This window comes from Alosa pseudoharengus, unplaced genomic scaffold (genome assembly GCF_046254945.1).
Source record: "Alosa pseudoharengus isolate Yale_2024_CS ecotype anadromous, Long Island Sound unplaced genomic scaffold, YU_APseudo_1.1 YU_APseudo_1.1_scf_17, whole genome shotgun sequence".
Lineage (NCBI taxonomy): Eukaryota > Metazoa > Chordata > Actinopteri > Clupeiformes > Clupeidae > Alosa > Alosa pseudoharengus.
The window spans coordinates 22,109,971-22,129,398 of NW_027468640.1; the positions used below are offsets into that span (position 1 = coordinate 22,109,971).

Genomic DNA, 19,428 nt, shown 5'->3' on the forward strand with positions numbered 1-19,428 from the left:
CTTACAGCTGTGCCAGCCCCAGAGCAGCTCAAAGTAGCTTCAGTGACTCCAACATCTGCTAATCTCACATGGACCCCACCACATGGGATGGATGATCTCTTACCACGACGGAAGGTCTGAGTCAAAGCCCTTCTCTAGACATTCATGCAGCACTATCATTGAATCCCTGGAGCCATGCAGCGACTATGTGGTCAGCGTCTGCGCTAAGCTTATGGATGGGGCAATGAGTGAACCTGCAAAACAAATGATTCATACAGGTGAGAGTTATTCTGATAGAAAACAAGGGCAAGTTCTTAGCCCACCCACTACCTGACAAGCACTGGTTTCACTGGACACTTTAGTGTCAAACTGCCTAATCAGAGCCATATAAAGGTACCTTTATATGGCTCTGTGCCTAATGTTTTCATCCTTGATGAGGTCCTTGCCTGTTTAGTAAATTAAATAAAACAGTCCTGGAATTCCCTCATATATATAGTATGAACAAATAGTTTATGGGCAAAGTTGAATGCAGTCAAGACTGGGACTCCTCACACATCTGAGGCTTGTATTCACAGTTTATAGACATAATTTGCTACTTTGTCATTTTTTAACAAGGGCAGGCTTTTTTTGAAGTTATATTTTTGGGCTCTTGTAGTCTTAATTTGATAAGACAGAAAGTTAGTGGGGGAGAGAAGGGGAGTGGGTTTAGGAATGACCGCAGATCAGACTCAAATCTGGGTCACTGTGGACACTGAGTGTGTATGCAGCGCTGGATGTGGCGCTGCTACCACTGTGCTGCAGCTCCCCCCAGAGACAGGGTTATGTAAGGGATAATGCCCGACGAGGTGTCCATTATCAGAAATAAATGGACGACACGGAGGCGTGTTCGCGTCGGACGGTTGCTTCTGCAAAGTTAATTTATTTCTGATAATGGACGCATCGAAGGGAATTATCCCGTTTATACCATGGTCACTTACGAAATAAATAATTATGAAATCTATTATTAATACTAAATGAGTTTTAGAGCTAAAATCGTTCGTTTTTTCAGCTGTTTACAGTTGATTCCATTGTTGCGAAGCCTGCCTCCAGGCTCAACCTACTATCGTTGTTATAGTTACCATTCATAAGCATTGATATGCTTTGCATTGATATGATATGCCAGATCTACTTCATAGGTGTAGTATATCACTTTTTAAACGACACCCTTTTCAACCTAGACCATGGTATAATTGTGTTTATTCCACTGCTTGGTTGAATTTCCCATTGTCCTGCGTAATTAAGAATGTGTATTAACATATGTTATTTGAACACCTTTGACGTAGATCCATTGTTTTGGCCACACTTGTTTATTAAATTGTCCAAACTCGTTGTGAAGTTTAAATTAATTGTCACGTTGCATCCAAGCCTTAAAATACAGACGTTCAGAACATAGCAACATTTAGCATATGACGGAGGTGGCTTTTAGGTAGTTGGATGGCAGTAGGCTGAGTAAAATAGTGATGTTTCAAAGATTCCTGAGGATATGTCCGCTGACAACGGGAGAGATGGAACTAACAACTGGCCTTTGGCCATAGCAACTATCCATTCAGAACTAGTAACGGCAGTTTGTCCTACAAGTTGAGAAATAAGTTGATATGTGTCGGAAAAAAGTAGTTCTACAAACAAGACAGTTTTAGCGATTAAAGCGTTTAAATTATAATAGTAAATGAACAAAACTAAAGTGGCAACAGTGGAATGAGCGGGATAATGGACTCCACGGTGGTCTGTTAAAAGAAATGATCACCCGGAGAGAAGAAATACTCTTTTCTGATTGGCTGGCGGGGTGGCGTTTAATTCCGAATAACGGGACACCTATGAAGTAGATATGGTAAAAAAAAGTTTAATCGCCGTTCCATATTACCCATTCGCGCTGGATGCTGCATGACGCAACATTGACCCTCCCGCTGGATGCTGCGTAGCGCAGCATGATTTTTATTTCATGTTTCTAGGTGCTACAGAGGCTTAGATATTAAATTTTGGTAGACGTTGACAATTTTTTGTATGTTTTCAGAAAACCCTCAGGAAATAAGGTTATTTAGTCTAGAATGCCATAGGATTCTATAGGCGTTTTTAGCAGGCATTTTAGGAGTAAATGGGTTAATGCTTATGAATGGTAACTATAATAACCATGGTAGGACGACGGTTGAGCCTGGAGGCAGGCTTCGCAACAATGGAATCAACTGTAAACAAGCAAACTGTCCATGCTATCGCTGTTATAGGGCCAACGAAAGTTGTACAACAAGCTGAACTAGTGGGCTTCTTTTTAAACGGAACTGTGTGTTTCCTTTGCGTGCTATAAAGGCATGGCTTTACAGTGGCAACCGGGTGATAAGCGGGATAATGGCCTTCGAGGTGTGTCCAGTTATACGGAATTAATTGACTCGGGCGGACTCCGCTGCGCGTCGTGGAGTTCTTTGCCCCTCGTCCATTAATTCCGTATAACAGCACACCTCGGTGGCCGTTATCCATTAGCCTACATAATGCACTTATGAGGTTTAAACAGCCCTCCGCTGCGCGTCAGGCCGTATTGCAACCTCGACCGTGCATTATTTTCTGTTGACAGACCACCGTGTCATCCATTATCCCTTACGTATTCAAACTCCAATCAGACTGGATGATCTTGTGATATGTGAATTATATGTCAGATTTTCTCAACTCTTTTTTTTTATTACAGCGGTGTCAGTCCCGGAGCAGCTCAAAGTGGCTTCAGTGACTCCAACATCTGTTCATCTCACATGGAGCCCACCACATGGGATGGAAAAGACTCCACACTCCTACCAGATCTCTTACCAAAGTGGAGGGTCTGAACCACAGATCATCTCTAGAGAGTCCTGCAGTGCAGACATCACAGGCCTGAAGCCATACATCAACTATAGTCTCAGTGTCTGCACTGTCTGCACTAAGCTTAAGGATGGGGAAATGAGTGAACCTGCGAAAAAAGAAGTTCGTACAGGTGAGAACTCTTGTGATAAAAAGAAAGGGCAGGTCTTCTCCATCACCCGACTGGCGTCATTTTGCACTTTAGTGTCAAACTGCCAAATGTGTTCATCTTTGCTGAGGCTTTTGCTCTTTGAATATAACATATTACAGAGTCCTGGGAATGATTCATATGTAGTATGAACAAATAATATATTGGCAAAGTTGAGTTTACTGGCTGTATGCACAAACATTTTATGTACATACTTTGCTAATCTGTCATCTTTTACCAGAGGCAGGCTTTTTTGAAGTGGTATTTTGGGCCCTTCTAGTCTTGATAGAACAGGAAATGAGTGAGGGAAAAGAGATGTGGTTTGTTAAATCTCAATAGATCAGACTCAAACATGGATGCTGCTGTCCTACCCAAGAGATAGACTTAGTCTTGTGATATGTGAATTTCATGTCAAAAAGGTTGTAATTGTCTTTGGGTACGTTTACACCACCAGTTAAATGTGACCCAATTCAGATTTTTTGCTAAATTGTGGCACAGTTCCGATGTGCAGCTTGAACATGTTAACAGGGAAAAAGCACATGGATTCTGACATTTTCAGATCTGCTTCAGGCCTCATTCATATATGGAAATAAATCAGATATGAAGCAGATATGTGCCAATGTGACTGCTGTCTAAACGGGCAGATTGAATATTCCTTGTCATTTTCAACTTGCACATCTTTTACCTTTTGACATTAACATTACACATAACAATGCTTTCACATGCACAACTGGCAGAACTGTGAAATTAAAAACGGAGATGGAAAAGGTGGAGTAAGGGCTCTCAACTTTCTTTTCACCCTTAAAATAAAACTGGCAGTGCATTTTGCGGACTTGAGATAATTCGGAAATGGTAGTTAACAACTAGCCACTGAAAAAGCCTAATAATGCAAGCTTGTGTTATTTTGTGCATTTGCAGTGCCGTCTGTATGTTTGCTTTCATCTTCGTGACCAAAATCCCTCTGATGTGCATGTGGGTTTTCATAAGTGTTAAGCAAATTAGTGAACTATGTGAACATGTACAGATGTAAACAGACAGTCCAAAACAGCTGTACCTCAAGCCCTGCTAGTGCAAATGCAGCCTTTATTACTGTATTTTTTCTTACAGCTGTGCCAGCCCCAGAGCAGCTCAAAGTAGCTTCAGTGACTCCAACATCTGCTAATCTCACATGGACCCCACCACATGGGATGGATCAGACTCCAGAATCCTACCAGATCTCTTACCACGACGGAAGGTCTGAGTCAAAGCCCTTCTCTAGACATTCATGCAGCACTATCATTGAATCCCTGGAGCCATGCAGCGACTATGTGGTCAGCATCTGCGCTAAGCTTAAGGATGGGGCAATGAGTGAACCTGCAAAACAAGTGGTTCATACAGGTGAGAGTTATTCTGATAGAAAACAAGGGCAAGTTTGTAGCCCACCCACTACCTGACAAGCACGGGTTTCACTGGGCACTTCAGTATGCATCACTTTCTGCCAAGACTTTTACGGGCTTCTCCCAAATCACAGGAGTAACCAAAGATTCTAGAACAGTGACGTAACTGATCTATCTTGCTCCGCTCTAGAATCTTTGATAGTAACGTCAACGCAGCAGGAGCGGTAGCAGCAGAGAATAGAAGCGGAGAATGTCTAATAAAGGGGAGAACCGCCACTCTCTGGAAACTTCCGGATTCTGAACTGGTTGCACTTCTCGTTCTGGTTCCACATGAAGGCGCTCACTAATAAGTGCAGAATGAATGGAGGTCTATGGAGCTGTACCCCTCAAAATCCACTTTTCTCGGGATATAATTTTTTGCCCAGAAATTTGAATGTTGCATTCGAAAGAGGGGGCAGAGAAAATACACACCGCTGAGTATTATAGTTTTTGAGTCACTTATTTGTTCTAAAAAGCCTCAAATGTGTCAATGGCATCATTCATTAGCAGAAAGCTAGTGTGTTGTGGGCAACAGCGACCCAACCTGTAAGAAATCGAAAGGACACGAGTACTCGTTCAATCAACTTTTGACCTATAATCCATATTGAACTGGCAGAAACCACAATCAAATCTTCGATTTTTCAACAACAACCAGGTGAAAGAGACAAATTTAGCCGTCTAGCTCAATAGACCCCCATTGCTTTTGCACTTATTTGTGATCACCCCTAGCGGAACTGCCACAGATTGCAGGTACAATGGAGTTAATAGGGAGTGATCTGGCTCTCCGTAAACGGGCTCTGGTAGAAGCCATCAGGGAAGTGTTATCAGAGAATGTCTAATAGGAAGAAATTGGCACTGTCTGGTTACTTCCGGTTTCTGGACTGGTTGCAGTGCCTCCTCAGATTCCACTTGAGGGCGCTTGCGGGCGAGCGCAGAATGCATGGAGGTCTATGGAGCTTTACCCCTCAATATCCAATTTTCTCTGGATATAATTTTTTGAGTAGTAATTTGAATGTTGCATTCGATAGGGGAGACAAAGAAAATACACACTGTTGATTATTATATTGTTTAAAGTCACATAATTCTTCTAAAAAGCTTTTCAAATATGTCAATGACGTCATTCATTAGCACAATGCTACCATGTTATGGGCAACAACGACCCAACCTGTAAGAAATGAAAAGGACATAAGTACTCGTTCATTCAACTTTAGATCTAAAATCTATACTGAACTTGCATAAACTACAATAAAATCTGCGATTCTTCCACGACAAGCAGGTGAAAGAGATAAATTTAGCCGTCTAGCTCCATAGACCCCCATTCAATCTGCGCTCTACCGCGATCACCCCCAGTGGAACTCTAATGGAACTGCAACCAATTTCGATACAATGGGGCTTATTAGGAAGTGCCAAGGCTCTCCGTAGATGGGCTCTGGTGTTATTTAAATAAACCCCTGGTGTAGGCTACTTACAAACTTTCCAATGCCTCTTTTATGAGTACATAGCCTTTTTGTTAGCCTGACGAGCCAGACCCACATTAAAATGTAGAGTCTGGGGACTCACCGTTCATACTGCTCAGTCCGAGGGGCGGGATAATCGGTTGTCTTTCAAATTCCCTCTGCTCGCAATAGAATAGGATTGCGCTCCAACTCATAAGCCCCATGTGTTTTCCCACCAGTGGAGCTAGTTGGCTAGTTCAAACTTTTGCCAACTTAACGCTTAACTCGTGTCACGCTGTTCGCCAACAGCAACATCCATCTTCTTTGTTTTCAAGTAGCAGGGAATTAACGCTGAACCGTTGCAACTCTGCCATCAATCATTATGTTAAGCCCGCCTACCGACTCTATACACGATGTGATTGGTCTTATTGAAGCTTAATTTTTCCAGCTCGCAAGCCAATTGAAAGTTGCTAGACTATCCCGGGCAGCAAATTAAATTTGCTGCTGCTAGGGTGCATCTAGATTTCTAGGCTACCTTTTTGTACTACTGTAGAAGTTTGGTAACATTCCGGGCAATATTAGTGGGGTAATTTACGAGATACACATTTGGTTCCAAAAACACCAACGCTAAGCCATTGGACTGATACATAGACTGAGACTGAGCGTGAACTCAACCAATGGTCGACCAAGGGAAAAAGCGTCTGGGGTGTATTTTGAAATGTGAAATTGTGAAATTCACTCCGAACCATCGCTTTAAGATGTTTTGAATAGTCATCTACTTGATGGTGTGATGCATCAACATAATTTACACAACAACAGTATAACCGTTAGTGTCACTGTCACTTTATTCATTGTAACTTAAGATTGAATTCCAGTAAGGATTAATATGTGATACAGTATCTTTACAAATATGTGGGCCGTACACCTTCAATACATGTGTTGTGTTTAATAAACACAATATACTTTACTTGTAATGACCAAGTTAGATTAAATAGGCACAACTTGCAATTCCTATTCCAGATTAGTCTGTAATTTCAAGGCAATCGGTTTGCATGTTTTTTTAAACTAAGGTTAACTAACAGGTTAAGTAAGGTTAACTAACTAACTTCACAGTGTAGCAAAACTTCAGTAATTCAAGTAGTTTATTTGATTTAAATGATCATGTTTACTTTTCCACCTCAATATTAAATTACACTCATTTTAGGCAAGTAATTTCAAAAGGCAAAATCAACATAATCAGCAAAAGACAAAAACTGAGTTATACTAACTAAACATTTAAGAATAGCTATTAGATTGTACAATGTATATGGCTCAGTTCTTATCTGGATAGGTTCTCAGAGGTGACCTGGCTCAGTAAATAAAAAGTATTGTATTTCTTTTTTTTTTTACAGCGGTGCCAGCCCCAGAGCAGCTCATAGAGGATTCTGTGACTCCAACATCTGCTAAACTCACATGGAGCCCACCACATGAGATGGAACAGACTTTATACTTCTACCAGATCTCTTATCACAGTGAAGGGACTGATTCACAGACCATCTCTACTGAGAAATGCAGCGCAGACATCACAGGCCTGAAACCATGCACCAGCTATACTGTCAGCGTCAGAGTAAAGCTTAAGGATGGGCAAATGAGTGAAGCTGTAGGAACAATGGTTCATACAGGTGAGAACTGCCATGATTTAAAACAAGGGTAGATCTCCACGGGCACCAGACTAGTTGAATAGCAGTGGCTTTTATCTGCATTTGTGTTTTTTGAGTTTGCAAAAGGAACACAAAACTATTGTGAGGGAATGCTAGAGTATTATAAGTAAATACAACTCTTTGCATCCCACCCACCCATATGAAAATGAATTCCCACATATCCCACATTTGTCTTTCATTGAGATTCTTCTGGTCAAAATCAAAATAATCAAAATAACTTTATAATGTTTTACAGTGACTCCAGTCCCCAAGAAGCTCAAAGTGGCTTCAGTGACTCCAACATCTGCTAAACTCACATGGAGCCCACAACATGGGATGGAACAGACTCCACACTCCTACCAGATCTCTTACCAAAGTGGAGGGACTGAGTCAGAGCCCTTCTCTACAGATTCATGCAAAGCAGTCATCAAAGGCCTGAAGCCATACACCAACTATAGTGTCACTGTCTGCACTAAGCCTAAGTATTGGACTAAGCCTAAGTATTGGAGAATGAGGGAACCTGCAGAAGTTCATACAGGTGGGAGCTCTCATGTTAAAAAAAACAAGGACAGATCCTATTAGCCATCAAATTATCTGAAAAGCAGTGGTTTCAGCATGCATGTGCTGTCAAACTGGCTGTAGTGGAGCTGATAACCATATATATACAATAAGATTTATTTTCAGATGTTGAGGTAAGCCAGATGTAACCTCTGAGGACTAAGAGAGTAGCCTGACGAGCCAGACCCACATCAAGACATAGTCCAAAAAGTTTTCAAAAGTCTTTATTATTGTATTTTTCTTTCTTTCAGCTGTGCCAGCCCCAGAGCAGCTCACAGGGGATTCGCTGGCTCCAACATCTATAAATCTCACATGGAGCCCACCACCTGGGATGGATCAGACTCCAGAACCTTACCAGATCTCATACCACAGTAGATGGACTGAACCTTTGACCATTTCTACAGATTCATGCAACGCAGTCATCACAGGCTTAAAACCAGACACTAACTATACAATCAGTGTCTGTGCAAAGCCTAAAGACGGGAGACTGAGTGAATCTGTAAAAACAAATGTTCATACAGGTAATATTAATACAGGTGAGAGCTATCATGATTTTTTTTTAAAAGGGTTATCTCTTCAGACAGCAGACTACTGTGGGAAAACCGTTGGGTTCAGTCTGTACTTGTGTTTAAATGTAGAATATTATTTGGGGGATGAAAAAGTTGCCTGTCACATTAGTGCGGTGGTAAGCTTTATCTTCAATAGCCTTTCCAGATATCCTCATGTTAATATCCTCATATATTTTTTCAAGCAGAAATCTTAACCATGAAATTCTACACCATTGTGATTGGGAACACTCAAAAACACCACCAGGCATTGAAGGGAATGCTGATCAGCGAAGGCTTGAAAGAAGTTAAAAATGTGGAGAGCTGTGACCTAATCTTGGCTTTCTGTGTGATCGTGTCTCGTGTTGGAACAGATATGGAGGCAGCTCTTAAAGAAATACCAGGTACTGAACTTTAGATTATCACTTAAAAGTTATACCTTTACATGATGATGCCTTTATTGGTTGATAGTAGAGGTGCATATTTGTCAGGTTACTTTTCAGATGTATGTATGTTTTTGTAGTTATGTTTTTGTGGAATTTAGAAATGTCAGAAATGGGGACCAGGTGTCTTCAAAGGCTGATATTTGCTTCCTTCTGTGTGCATTGTGTTTCTCCACTGAAATGTGTTCTGGTGTTAAATTTGTCTAGTGACTGAGGTTGCAAGATTTCTTTGATTTCCAGTTTTGGATGACTACTTTCTTACTGACAGCTAGAGAGATGAGCAACAGATTCTTCTTCTATTTTTTGCGGGATATGGATTTCGGAGAGTGTTGGGGATGGTGGGATTCTGTAGCTCAGGATAGTGTAGTGTCTGAGTGACTGTGATCCAGAAAGAGTGAACTGGTTGACAGAGCCATATGGCGTGCAAATACAGAACAATGAGAAATGTGTTCTGTGTGTTATGTTAATGAACACAGATTTGGATCACGGATCAATTAGATCATTCCCAGCCCTCTGCTATGAGAAAACAAAACTGTAGTTAGACACCATCATTGGAACCCAGTAAAATGAAACTGACATTACCCATTCAGCAACATGTTGTTGGTCATCAATTGGCCCTTTTCTGCAGTCTATACACAGAAGGCCCTGCTTAGCTTTCAACATTTGTTGCAGAGGATATATGTTAGGATGGACGGCAGTGGAGGCAGCGAGGATGGTAGCAGACCAGGAGTAGGAGGGCCCAAAATGGGAGATTTATTATTCCCAAAATGCCAGGTGCAAAAAGTATTTACAGTGACTAAATAATAACAAAAATAAAGAAAAACTTTTCAAAAACGAAAATAAACCTAAGTGCAGAGATGCACTAAATATATATGTGCAGGTAAATTGACAATACCATAAATTCACTGGCCCAACACACAGCACAGACAATGTTCTCTCTCTCATAGCTCAGAACATACTCAATACAAGTTCCATTCTGCCCCTATAAATGGGCCAAATCCCCACCCCTAGGCTATACAAACACATAATTCAATCAATTAACACATGAGAAGTGACAAATATACAAAACACATTCCCCGTGACAAATTCATACCATCATAAGCTTTAAATGCATAAAGAAAACGTACTACTTAATAGCATTCCCGTAGCACATTATTTCCCCCCTGTGGCTCTCTTATGCAATGGTAGCCAACCGTACCCCACTACCTGAAATAGGGGAGCAGTTGCACCACTTCCTGTTTGCCAATGGGACAGCGTGAACCCCTTCTACAGGTTGGCTACCTTTCTATCGAAATTATTGTCCACCACATACATTCCACCAATACAATAAACACATACTTTTAGATGTAGCATGTTATGTGTGTTGTGATGTTAAATACACTGTTACGTTGCCGGTAGGCCTTTCCCGACAAACATTAACAAAAATCTTAGCAAACGAACACACACAACTACGCACATAACAAACAGAACAGACAACATATCAACTCAGACAGCTTATTCCATATCATGCTGTAATTATGCCGGCATATGTGTGGAACAATGATGAATGAAAGTTGTGAATGTTGCGGGTTACATTTGTCAGTTTATTGATGTGCATGCGTAACGTTCGTAATATAGGTGTCCACTGGCACGGACTCGCGCCAGTGGACTAACACTAGGGAGAGCCGGGACGATTGAAACACGGGACAAATGAAACAATCCAGTTTTCTCCGAGTGTAATGATGATAGACAGACGTCCTTTGGTCAAAACATAGAGCATGTTAACCTCCTTCTATCAGCCAAATATCTTCCTGCTACTGTATGTCATCACGGAGTTACAGGCGATAAACGAGTTTTGATGCGCAAAAGTAAACTTCATTAGCGGTTAAATTTTTTCGATTATTAATCAGTGTTTTTCATTTAAAGTTTTGACTTAATGCTTATTCAGTACACTATTTAGTGTTCTCCACAATCCCAGACTTTCATATCGCATGCTTGTTTACATGGAAAGCAAAACAAGCTATAGTGTCATATGTCTGTGTCGGGATGATTGAAACAAGTGTTTCAATCGCCCCGAACAGGCTGTACCTCCATGTATTTTAATTAAATGCACACATATCTGTGTTTAAACAATCATCTATGGAGGTGAGACATGGAAAAACAGTTAGGAAGATGAAAATACATTTGGGCCCACCAGGTAGGGGGTTGAGTTTTCCCATGTTATCATATGGAGACTGACGGCCGATGGGTCGTTAAGCCTACTTATTTGGATGTGCAGTGGCCTAACCCACGTAAAAACCTAGTGAAACTACATTTTCAACAATATAAACATGATATAAATGGGAAAGCTTACCATTAACAATCCAGAATCATCCACAGGGCATGATATTTCAAAAACCGCTTCATACACGCTTCACGATGATGGCAATGAATTGTTAACAGACATGCACGAAGACGTATAGCCCTGCAACAATCTATCTAAAATAACACCTTTTGGGAGTACCATTCATGATATGTGGTAACATTTTGAAGTTGTGGGAGGTTTATATGGCTTTAACTGTATGTTTCATTCGTCCCCTTATGTTGTTTCAACTGTCCCGACCAGGAGGGACGAATGAAACTTGTTCAAAGCTGAAAATGCATTTGTATTTGACAGAGGACAGATGTAGCTTACTAGTGACCAAATATTAGCTTTCAGTGTAGTATGATCGCTTTGTAAATTACGTTTAATTAAAAAGTGTTTCAACTGTCCCGGCTCTCCCCTACTTACTACTGGGGCCGTATTCACAAAGCCTTTTATCTTACCACTAGGAGTACTCCTAAATCGCACTAAAAGATTTTAGCTAGGAGTTTTCTCTTAAAAGTTATTCACAAAGCCTTTCAGACCTACTCTTAGTAAGGAAAAATGACAACTCCTAAACTAAGAGAGTCTTCGTTGCTATGGATGACGTCATTACTCATGCACGAGCTTGACTGAAGTGACCACCTTGATTGGCTGATGATTGTAACGCGGGAATGATTCCAAACACCTCCCTTACGATGATGAGTGACAGGTGACAGGTCTGAGAATGCCTGCACTACACAAGTAGTGCGAAGGATGGAAGATGATAAATAACTGAATAAAAAGGCCTAGGCTAAATGAATAAAGAGTAAGGCAAAACAAATAGCCTAGTAGCCTAATGAAACATAGGCCTACGGATTGATGCAGTAGGCTATCTTTGCAACATTATTAAATTAATCTGTCACCATATCCCTACGTTTGCAAAGAGGAGAACATTTTAATTTGATTCACAATGAAACGTTACATTTAATTTACATGTTGACAATGAGTAGTTTTGGTTGTTGTTGGTGGCGTTATTGCATCCCTTTTATGCCTACAATGCAAAATTGTTCCCTCGCGATTGGAAGCTCCTGTTGCCGCATACGCATTTCAAAACATCGCAACGTGAAATGCCACAAAAAGCTGTTTGTGAATAAGTCTTAGTGAGTTAGGAGTCCTCTCAACTTCTTTTAAGCTGTCCCAGACGTAGGTGCTACTTTTAGGTCTAAAATGCTTCGTGAATTACTTTTATTGAAAAAAATTAGGAGTCCTAAAGTTAGGAGTGACACGCCCATTATTTTTAGGAGTTGCTCCTAAATTCGCCACTTAGGAGCTACTTTTAGCCTTAAAATTCTTTGTGAATACGGCCCCTGGTTGGTATATATTGTCACGATACCAAAATTATTGTTTTGATACCGATACTAGGTCAAGAATTGCGATTTCGATACTTCTTTGATACTTTTTAAAAACTGTATTTGATGTGGGGGCCTCCACCCACGTCATCAGTAATATTGAATATAGTGTGATCACCACACCAGTGGCCATCCTAGATTCTTCTTGACTCTCCACACACACACAAACACATAAGGAAAATGATGGCTTATGTCATATGTTTCTATTTGATATATTTTGGAATTCATATAAAGTTATTTTGTTAATAATGTATAGTATTTTATAATCTGCATTATTATTAGTGGCTAAACAAATTGTAATTTGAATACTTCATATTGATTTTTAAAGTATTACACTTAGGCATATCTTTAATGTGGTGTGTAGGGCTAATTGAGTGCACATTGGTTGTGTATAGGTATAATTGCGTGCCTGTCACTTTAAGAAATACGTGAGAGTAGCCTTCAGCCTCATGGTTTTAGGCTAGTGAATAATAGTTGCGCATAGTGCGTTTGGATATGTGGATGCAATTCATTATATTTTCTGTCATTAGATAAAATAAATGTTCAAAAAACCAACAAGTCGAAGAAAATCTTTCTGGGATCATAGAAGAGCTAAGTGTATTGCCATGTTCATTAATGATTTTAGTGACCACTCCACGAATGACAGACATGACCTGAGCTAGCGGGATAGTTAGCAAGGAGCTCTCTCCAGATGTAAGTAAGTGAGCAAATCAACTTGATATTAGCCTATTATTATGTACAGCAAACAAGCAGCAATGTCTCGCTGTTTATGGCACGACAGCTGCACAGTGCGCATACGTGTGTGTGGAGAAAAGACACAGGCTATAGGGGAGGAGGCACTAAAAGCATGTCTTGCACACACACATGTTACTTCAAAATAACACAGTATCGATACTAATAACATTAGGTATCGTGACATTTTTTATTTCAGGGTATTGCGATACTTTTGTAGTATCGGTGCACCGTGCAACACTAGTAGTAAGCCACTTTTTCTGCTCTGACAGATTCCAAGCCTGCTGTTCTGGCGGTGATGCACCACACCTTTGATCCTGACCATGTGACCCCAGACACCAGCAGATTCGTGAAAGGGAGAAAGATCAAGGTGGTCGACATTTTGTTCCATGAAGACAAAGGGATACTGAGGTGTCCGAGGAACACAGAGGCAGAGAATAAAATGTTGGAGATGGTTTGGGCTTGCTCTGAGCCTGGTCGATCTGTGAGTCCCATAGTGATTTTATTTTAGTTTTATTTTAGTTTATTGTTCAGTTAAATGTCCACCTTTACCTAATATCACTCTAGTTTTTAAAAAAATATATATTATTACAACAAAGATTGAAATTAAATGTAAAAACAAAAGTGTCTGGTTATATACTTTGCAGAAATATCTATTACCTACACGTCAGGCCCGGCTGCCCCCACCCACCCCCCATACCAAGACTGATGCTCCAAAGAACTCATCAAGTAATTTATTACCTTCCCAACATGGAAGCAGCTCAGGCAAATCCCTTGGACACAAATTGGAGTCAAAAGAAAGCACTAAAAAGGCTATTGGCAGTTCTGCTTCATCTACAGAAGTCAAATACTCTGCTATTGTAAGTGGAAACACATTGGGAGCAGATAAAGAAGTTCAGAAACGTCTTGCAGACAAAGGAGTTTTACCAAAGGAAGAGTCATCAGTGGCACAGTGTGACTTCCTCCTGGTATTCTGTTCAGTTGTTTCTTCTGTCGGAAGTGACATTGAAAAAGCTTTGAAACACATTCCTGGTGAGAAACATGCATTACTAGACAATCTGTGTTGTTTTTCTTGATCTTGTATGTATATTTTGTATATATACTGTATATAATATAAACTCTATATTATTCACATGTGTGTTTGTCTCAGATGACAAGCCGTCCATCCTGGTGGTGATGCACCACACCTTTAACACTGATCACCTGCCACCAGACACCAGGCGCTATGCTAAGAGAAGCAATATGCTTATTGTACACTGCTTGTTCTATGAAGATACTGGCTTGCTGAAGTGCCAGAGGAACGATGAGGCATTTGGCCATATTAGTAAATGGCTACATATAATGGCAAGTAATCTATGAAATTATCTATGGTTTTTATTTAAATATATCCAGTATATAAAACATCACAGAAAAGTGGTATAACTAAGCTTCCCCAATTTAATTTAGACATTAATGTTTTTCTCTGATGATTTATTCTTCTTTTAGTTCCCAAACTTTGTGGAAAAGAGTTGTCAAAATGGGTCATGGTCATGTAAGTTACTTCTCAGTTAGAACATTCTATTTTGAGTTTATATGTCTATTTGGTTTGGCAATATTCTTCTTTATATTCAGTTCCAATCAGTAAAAATATATTTTCCTCCCACAGTTTCTACTGGGGGATCATTATTTTCAAGTTTCTCAGGCATCTCACGGTAAACCCTTATTTAGAAACGTCTTATTTATTATATTTATTTATTGTAATCTACTATTACTATTCTATTAGGAATACATATTATGTATATGAATAAACTGTCCTCACTAATCACAATTTGTAGAATCATGCATATGGTCTTGTGTGTCTTAACATTATTTTTATTATTTTTTGTAGGAGTAGTAACAAGAAAGAATGAGTGCTGAAGAATGATGTCACAGCAACAGAAATCCAAGAGGTTGCATTGAGAAATATTGAAAGATGCTCTTTATATACTGTATACTGTACACTGTAAACCCTAACAGTTCTACTACTTATAAGTATTGTCTGTGTTGTACTTAAAACCTGGTATTTAGGTAACCCAGCAAGAATCTTTGAGTTGTTTTAGTGAATAGTGAGGTTTTAATTGTATTCGAATATGTTTTTGAGTAAACATTGGCCATTATATCTTAATTTTTGAGGTCTTGAAGTCTGACGTCATCAACATCATCGTCAACGTCTTCGGAACAAATGCCATGTGTAATAAGTGTCCTCATCTGGCGAGCAATGTGTACTATTTAGCTTGCAATTGCTCTCATTAGAGAAGGTTTAAATACCCTTCCTAAATGCCTTATTATGACCGCCGCGCAGCCAAATTTGACATGGTCAAAACTGCACGAAATTGGAAGTGTGGGATCATTATGACACCATGCGAATGCATGCCAAGATTCGTGAACTTTCGTTCATGGGGGGGCCATACAATAAAATTATTTATGTGTACATTTAGTGACCGTACACCAACAGAGTTTTCTGTGAATATCTTGAGAACCGTAGGGCCTAAGATGACCAATTTTTTGCGTATGTTTGCCTCCAGGGGTCATGTTAACCCATTCCATATGCACACATGTGCATAAACAGATACACACATACATTCACAGTAATCATACGTATGACACATACTCACACAGTAGACATATGCACGCACACACACACACACACACACACCCACATACACACACATAAACATGTACACGCACACATGCACACAATTCAAGAATTTCTGAGAATTATGAACAGGCAAGATGGGGGTGTTATTTTACATGTGAAATCTATGAACTAATCATGTTTTGGTACTTGTTGTCTAGTACTTGTAAAGCACCTTTCAAATTGGAACAGTGCTTCTACTTTCTTGTTTATGTTTATTTTTTTCCTCATTACTATTTATTGTGACTTTTTGGGATGTGTATGACGTAGAACAACTGATGAGAAAAATTAGTGAAGAGATTTTCAGATTATTGTCAGGCTTACCATTAAAGTGTAGACCATTATTGAAATATGTAAGACATTTTAGAGACTAAACATACTTCTCTTCTGAGTTCAATGTGAAATTGACTAATTTCTCAATTAACATTGACCTGCCCACTTGGAGGTGTCACAAAGTTGGGCACTTAATGCTTGCTTGCATTATGTGTCTGTACTTTCTCCTGGGATGGAGTTGATCTTCATTTTATAAGGTGAAGAATACTAGGTCTCTATAAATATAATCTAAATTTAATATATACTTTTAAATGAAAATCTACTTAATTACAAGTACTTACATTTTTTTAATTGGTTACCACAAAATATTTGAGTACACTGAACTTATTTGGGTTTACCATGTAGGTTAAACGATAAAAGTAGGAATATAATATAACATATAAGTCAGGAAAACTTAAAATGTATTAAATTAATAACTTTTACTCAGTCGTAAATTTCAGAATATCTGGAATACGAAATTATAGTTCAGAAGAAATGTGTCATGTTAAAAGAAATGCAATCACACTCTCAAGAGATCAAGGGACAGCATCCGAAGGTTGTGTCATGTTCTGTTAGCACAATAGCACTGCTGATGACATGCAACTACAACCTCCCTTCCCCAAACACAAACGCACACAGCCATTGACAGCTAGGCCTACTGTGTGCATAAAGTTAGTAAAAATAGTGGTTAGTAGACAGTTTGTAGTAGTAGTTATTGCTTGTAAATCATGATAAGGGACACATATCATGGTTTCAAATGCTGTATGTCCCTATAAATCTATGATAAGCCTGACTGATAGAGAAAACAAAGACCTTTCTTTGGGTCCTGTTTCTTACACCTAGAAAACCTACCATCCAAATTTCACAATTTTATTTTCAGCTTTAACATTCTGCCTCTGCTGAACAATCAGGAAACGTATGAGAGCCAATCATTTGCTTTAGACAGCTGACTGGCATGAGTCACATGTCATTTTGCTTGCCTTAAAGAAAGAAGGCTTATAGCTTTGTTTTTGTTATCAAGATTCAAATTGTAATATGAAGACACATTAGAAAATTAAGTGTGCATGTTTGACTGTCATAGGCTACCAATAAGCCGTTAAAATGCTTTCCGAGCAGGAGGCAGAAGCCAACTTTTTATAATCTGTTCCTGGGGTGAGTTCAAATGACAAAATGTTGTAAAGTGTTTGATTCAACAGAAACATTGGTCTGTTGAGCACTCTGATGTTCTAGCAAGCGTAGCTGAGGCCATTGTGCGCTTTTTTATGAATGATTTAAAGCCTGATAGTGGAGGCTAAACGCAAGTAGAGTTTATCCACCTCTGAAATTTCAGAAATAATGTTTATCCACTAACTTTATGCACACAGTAGGCCTAGCTGTCAATGGCTGTGTGCGTTTGTGTTTGGGGAAGGGAGGTTGTAGTTGCATGTCATCAGCAGTGCTATTGTGCTAACAGAACATGACACAACCTTCGGATGCTGTCCCTTGACCTCTTATTAGAGTTTGTCCTCTCAAAAGAGTATATTCAACAATTTCAACTTTTAATATTCAAAAATCACACTGTAATATCCTCATTCACAATATGTACACTTATCAACACTCTAGGAACCATTTAATACCACTGGTATTGTTATAAACATTGGACAGTAACCTCCACCATCTTCTGGATGCCTTTTTTAATACAAATCTGATTCAGCATGGCGGCCGTCCACCTTACAGTGATCACAGAATTCATAGTTTACCCACCTCTTATTTTACCACACCCCTGGATATAAGTATATGTTTAATTTTGATTTCAACTTTTCATTCTTCATTTAATCTGTAAATCAGTCTACTTTGAGTGGATACCCTGTGCACACTGCCTTTTAATATGTCAGTGTTTGTACTGTATACCTACAGTATATGCACAATGGTGATGCCACTGGCACACCCACCAAATGAGAGAAAACATCCTCAGAAGCCTGGGGCAAGTTCAAACTTGTGTTTTAGTCAGAGTCTACCGGGTGGTTGGCTGTCCAAATGAGGTCTGACAACATGACCGGCAGGCGCTGAGTGATAAAATGGACATTCCGATGATGAGCGGCATGCCCCCACAATGGACAGTTTGCACACCATTTTGGAAATGAAATATAGCCTAATCTTAAATCCCACATATAAGATGTATATCTTCACTCAACTAACCAATACTGCCACCAAAATAATAGGTCTGCATACCCCAAAGAACTAAACACTAAGGCCATCTCACGAATTGCTCATGTACAGTAATATCCCTGGACATTACTCACCCACTCAACCGCTACTTCTCACCCCTACCCTCTGGCAGGAGGTTTAGAAGCATAAGGTGCAATAAAGCCAGCTTCAGCAGAAGCCTAATCCCTTTAGCAATCCAAATACTCAACAACACAAAGCCCCACAGATAAATAAATATATGCAGTGCAATAATGTATGTTTTTCCCATGAAATCCACAATAATTTATGTAAAAGTCTGTGTCAAATGCCTTTGATGTATGTAATGTGTATGTCTGTGTCATTCCTATGTCTGTGACCATGTATGTGCCATCCTGTGCTTGTGACCATGAGGTGAAAAGCGGTAAGTCCCGAATTTTCAAATTCTTCACATTAACCCTCCACCCTACCCTGGAAACCAATCAGAATTTAATCCCGGCCACATAATTTGAGATTGGAAAATGTGGTCTGGCTTTGCTCCATTGATAAGCCTCTATGCCTGTATGAGAATCAGCCGACCAAATAAATTGTATACAATGATGGACAGATGAGAAATGGAACTTATTAATTCAGGTGACCTGAGTGCACTTCGGTTGACTTTACAGCAAAAAGCTTCTTGCTAGACGTTCAGATGTTGCTACTGCGTCTGTTCTACAAGATATTAACAGCGCAATATCTTAAAAAAATGAATAGAAAACAGTGATTAAGGCATTTGTTGAGAAGAAGGATGTTTTG

At 39.6% G+C, this 19,428-nt stretch overlaps 2 protein-coding genes across 5 annotated transcripts in view; both read left to right on the forward strand.

Annotated features, from left to right (window-relative positions):
* The window catches only part of LOC143127056 (tenascin-X-like), a 61,969-nt gene extending 61,849 nt beyond the window's left edge, over positions 1–120 (forward strand). Inside the window, exon 34 of the mRNA XM_076288358.1 lies at positions 8–120. Within this exon, the coding sequence (XP_076144473.1) occupies positions 8–120 (113 nt within the window). The remainder of the gene's footprint in view (positions 1–7) is intronic.
* On the forward strand, positions 100–16,347 carry LOC143127431 (tenascin-N-like). 4 transcript variants are annotated; one of them, XM_076288932.1, is made up of 13 exons: positions 100–257; positions 2,693–2,971; positions 4,094–4,363; positions 7,229–7,498; positions 7,773–8,054; positions 8,326–8,610; positions 8,826–9,023; positions 13,778–13,989; positions 14,153–14,537; positions 14,656–14,849; positions 14,991–15,036; positions 15,151–15,196; positions 15,373–16,347. In XM_076288932.1, exons 1-13 carry the CDS (start codon positions 212–214, stop codon positions 15,392–15,394), a joined length of 2,535 nt encoding a protein of 844 aa, XP_076145047.1. In that variant the 5' UTR covers positions 100–211; the 3' UTR covers positions 15,395–16,347. The 4 variants fall into 4 exon arrangements, with proteins under 4 accessions (XP_076145047.1, XP_076145048.1, XP_076145049.1 ...); XM_076288933.1 differs by having other exon boundaries at positions 8,829–9,023; XM_076288934.1 differs by having other exon boundaries at positions 8,326–8,595.
* Positions 16,348–19,428: the final 3,081 nt, after the last annotated feature.

What these genes read in the sequence shown, in the direction of transcription:
- LOC143127431 (XM_076288932.1), top strand. Translation starts at nt 212, where the DNA reads ATGGATGGGGCAATGAGTGAACCTGCAAAACAAATGATTCATACAG. An exon ending in GAAAAAAGAAGTTCGTACAG is followed by an intron (nt 2,972 to 4,093) that starts GTGAGAACTCTT and finishes TTTTTCTTACAG; the next exon opens with CTGTGCCAGCCCCAGAGCAG. An exon ending in AGCTTTGAAACACATTCCTG is followed by an intron (nt 14,538 to 14,655) that starts GTGAGAAACATG and finishes TGTTTGTCTCAG; the next exon opens with ATGACAAGCCGTCCATCCTG.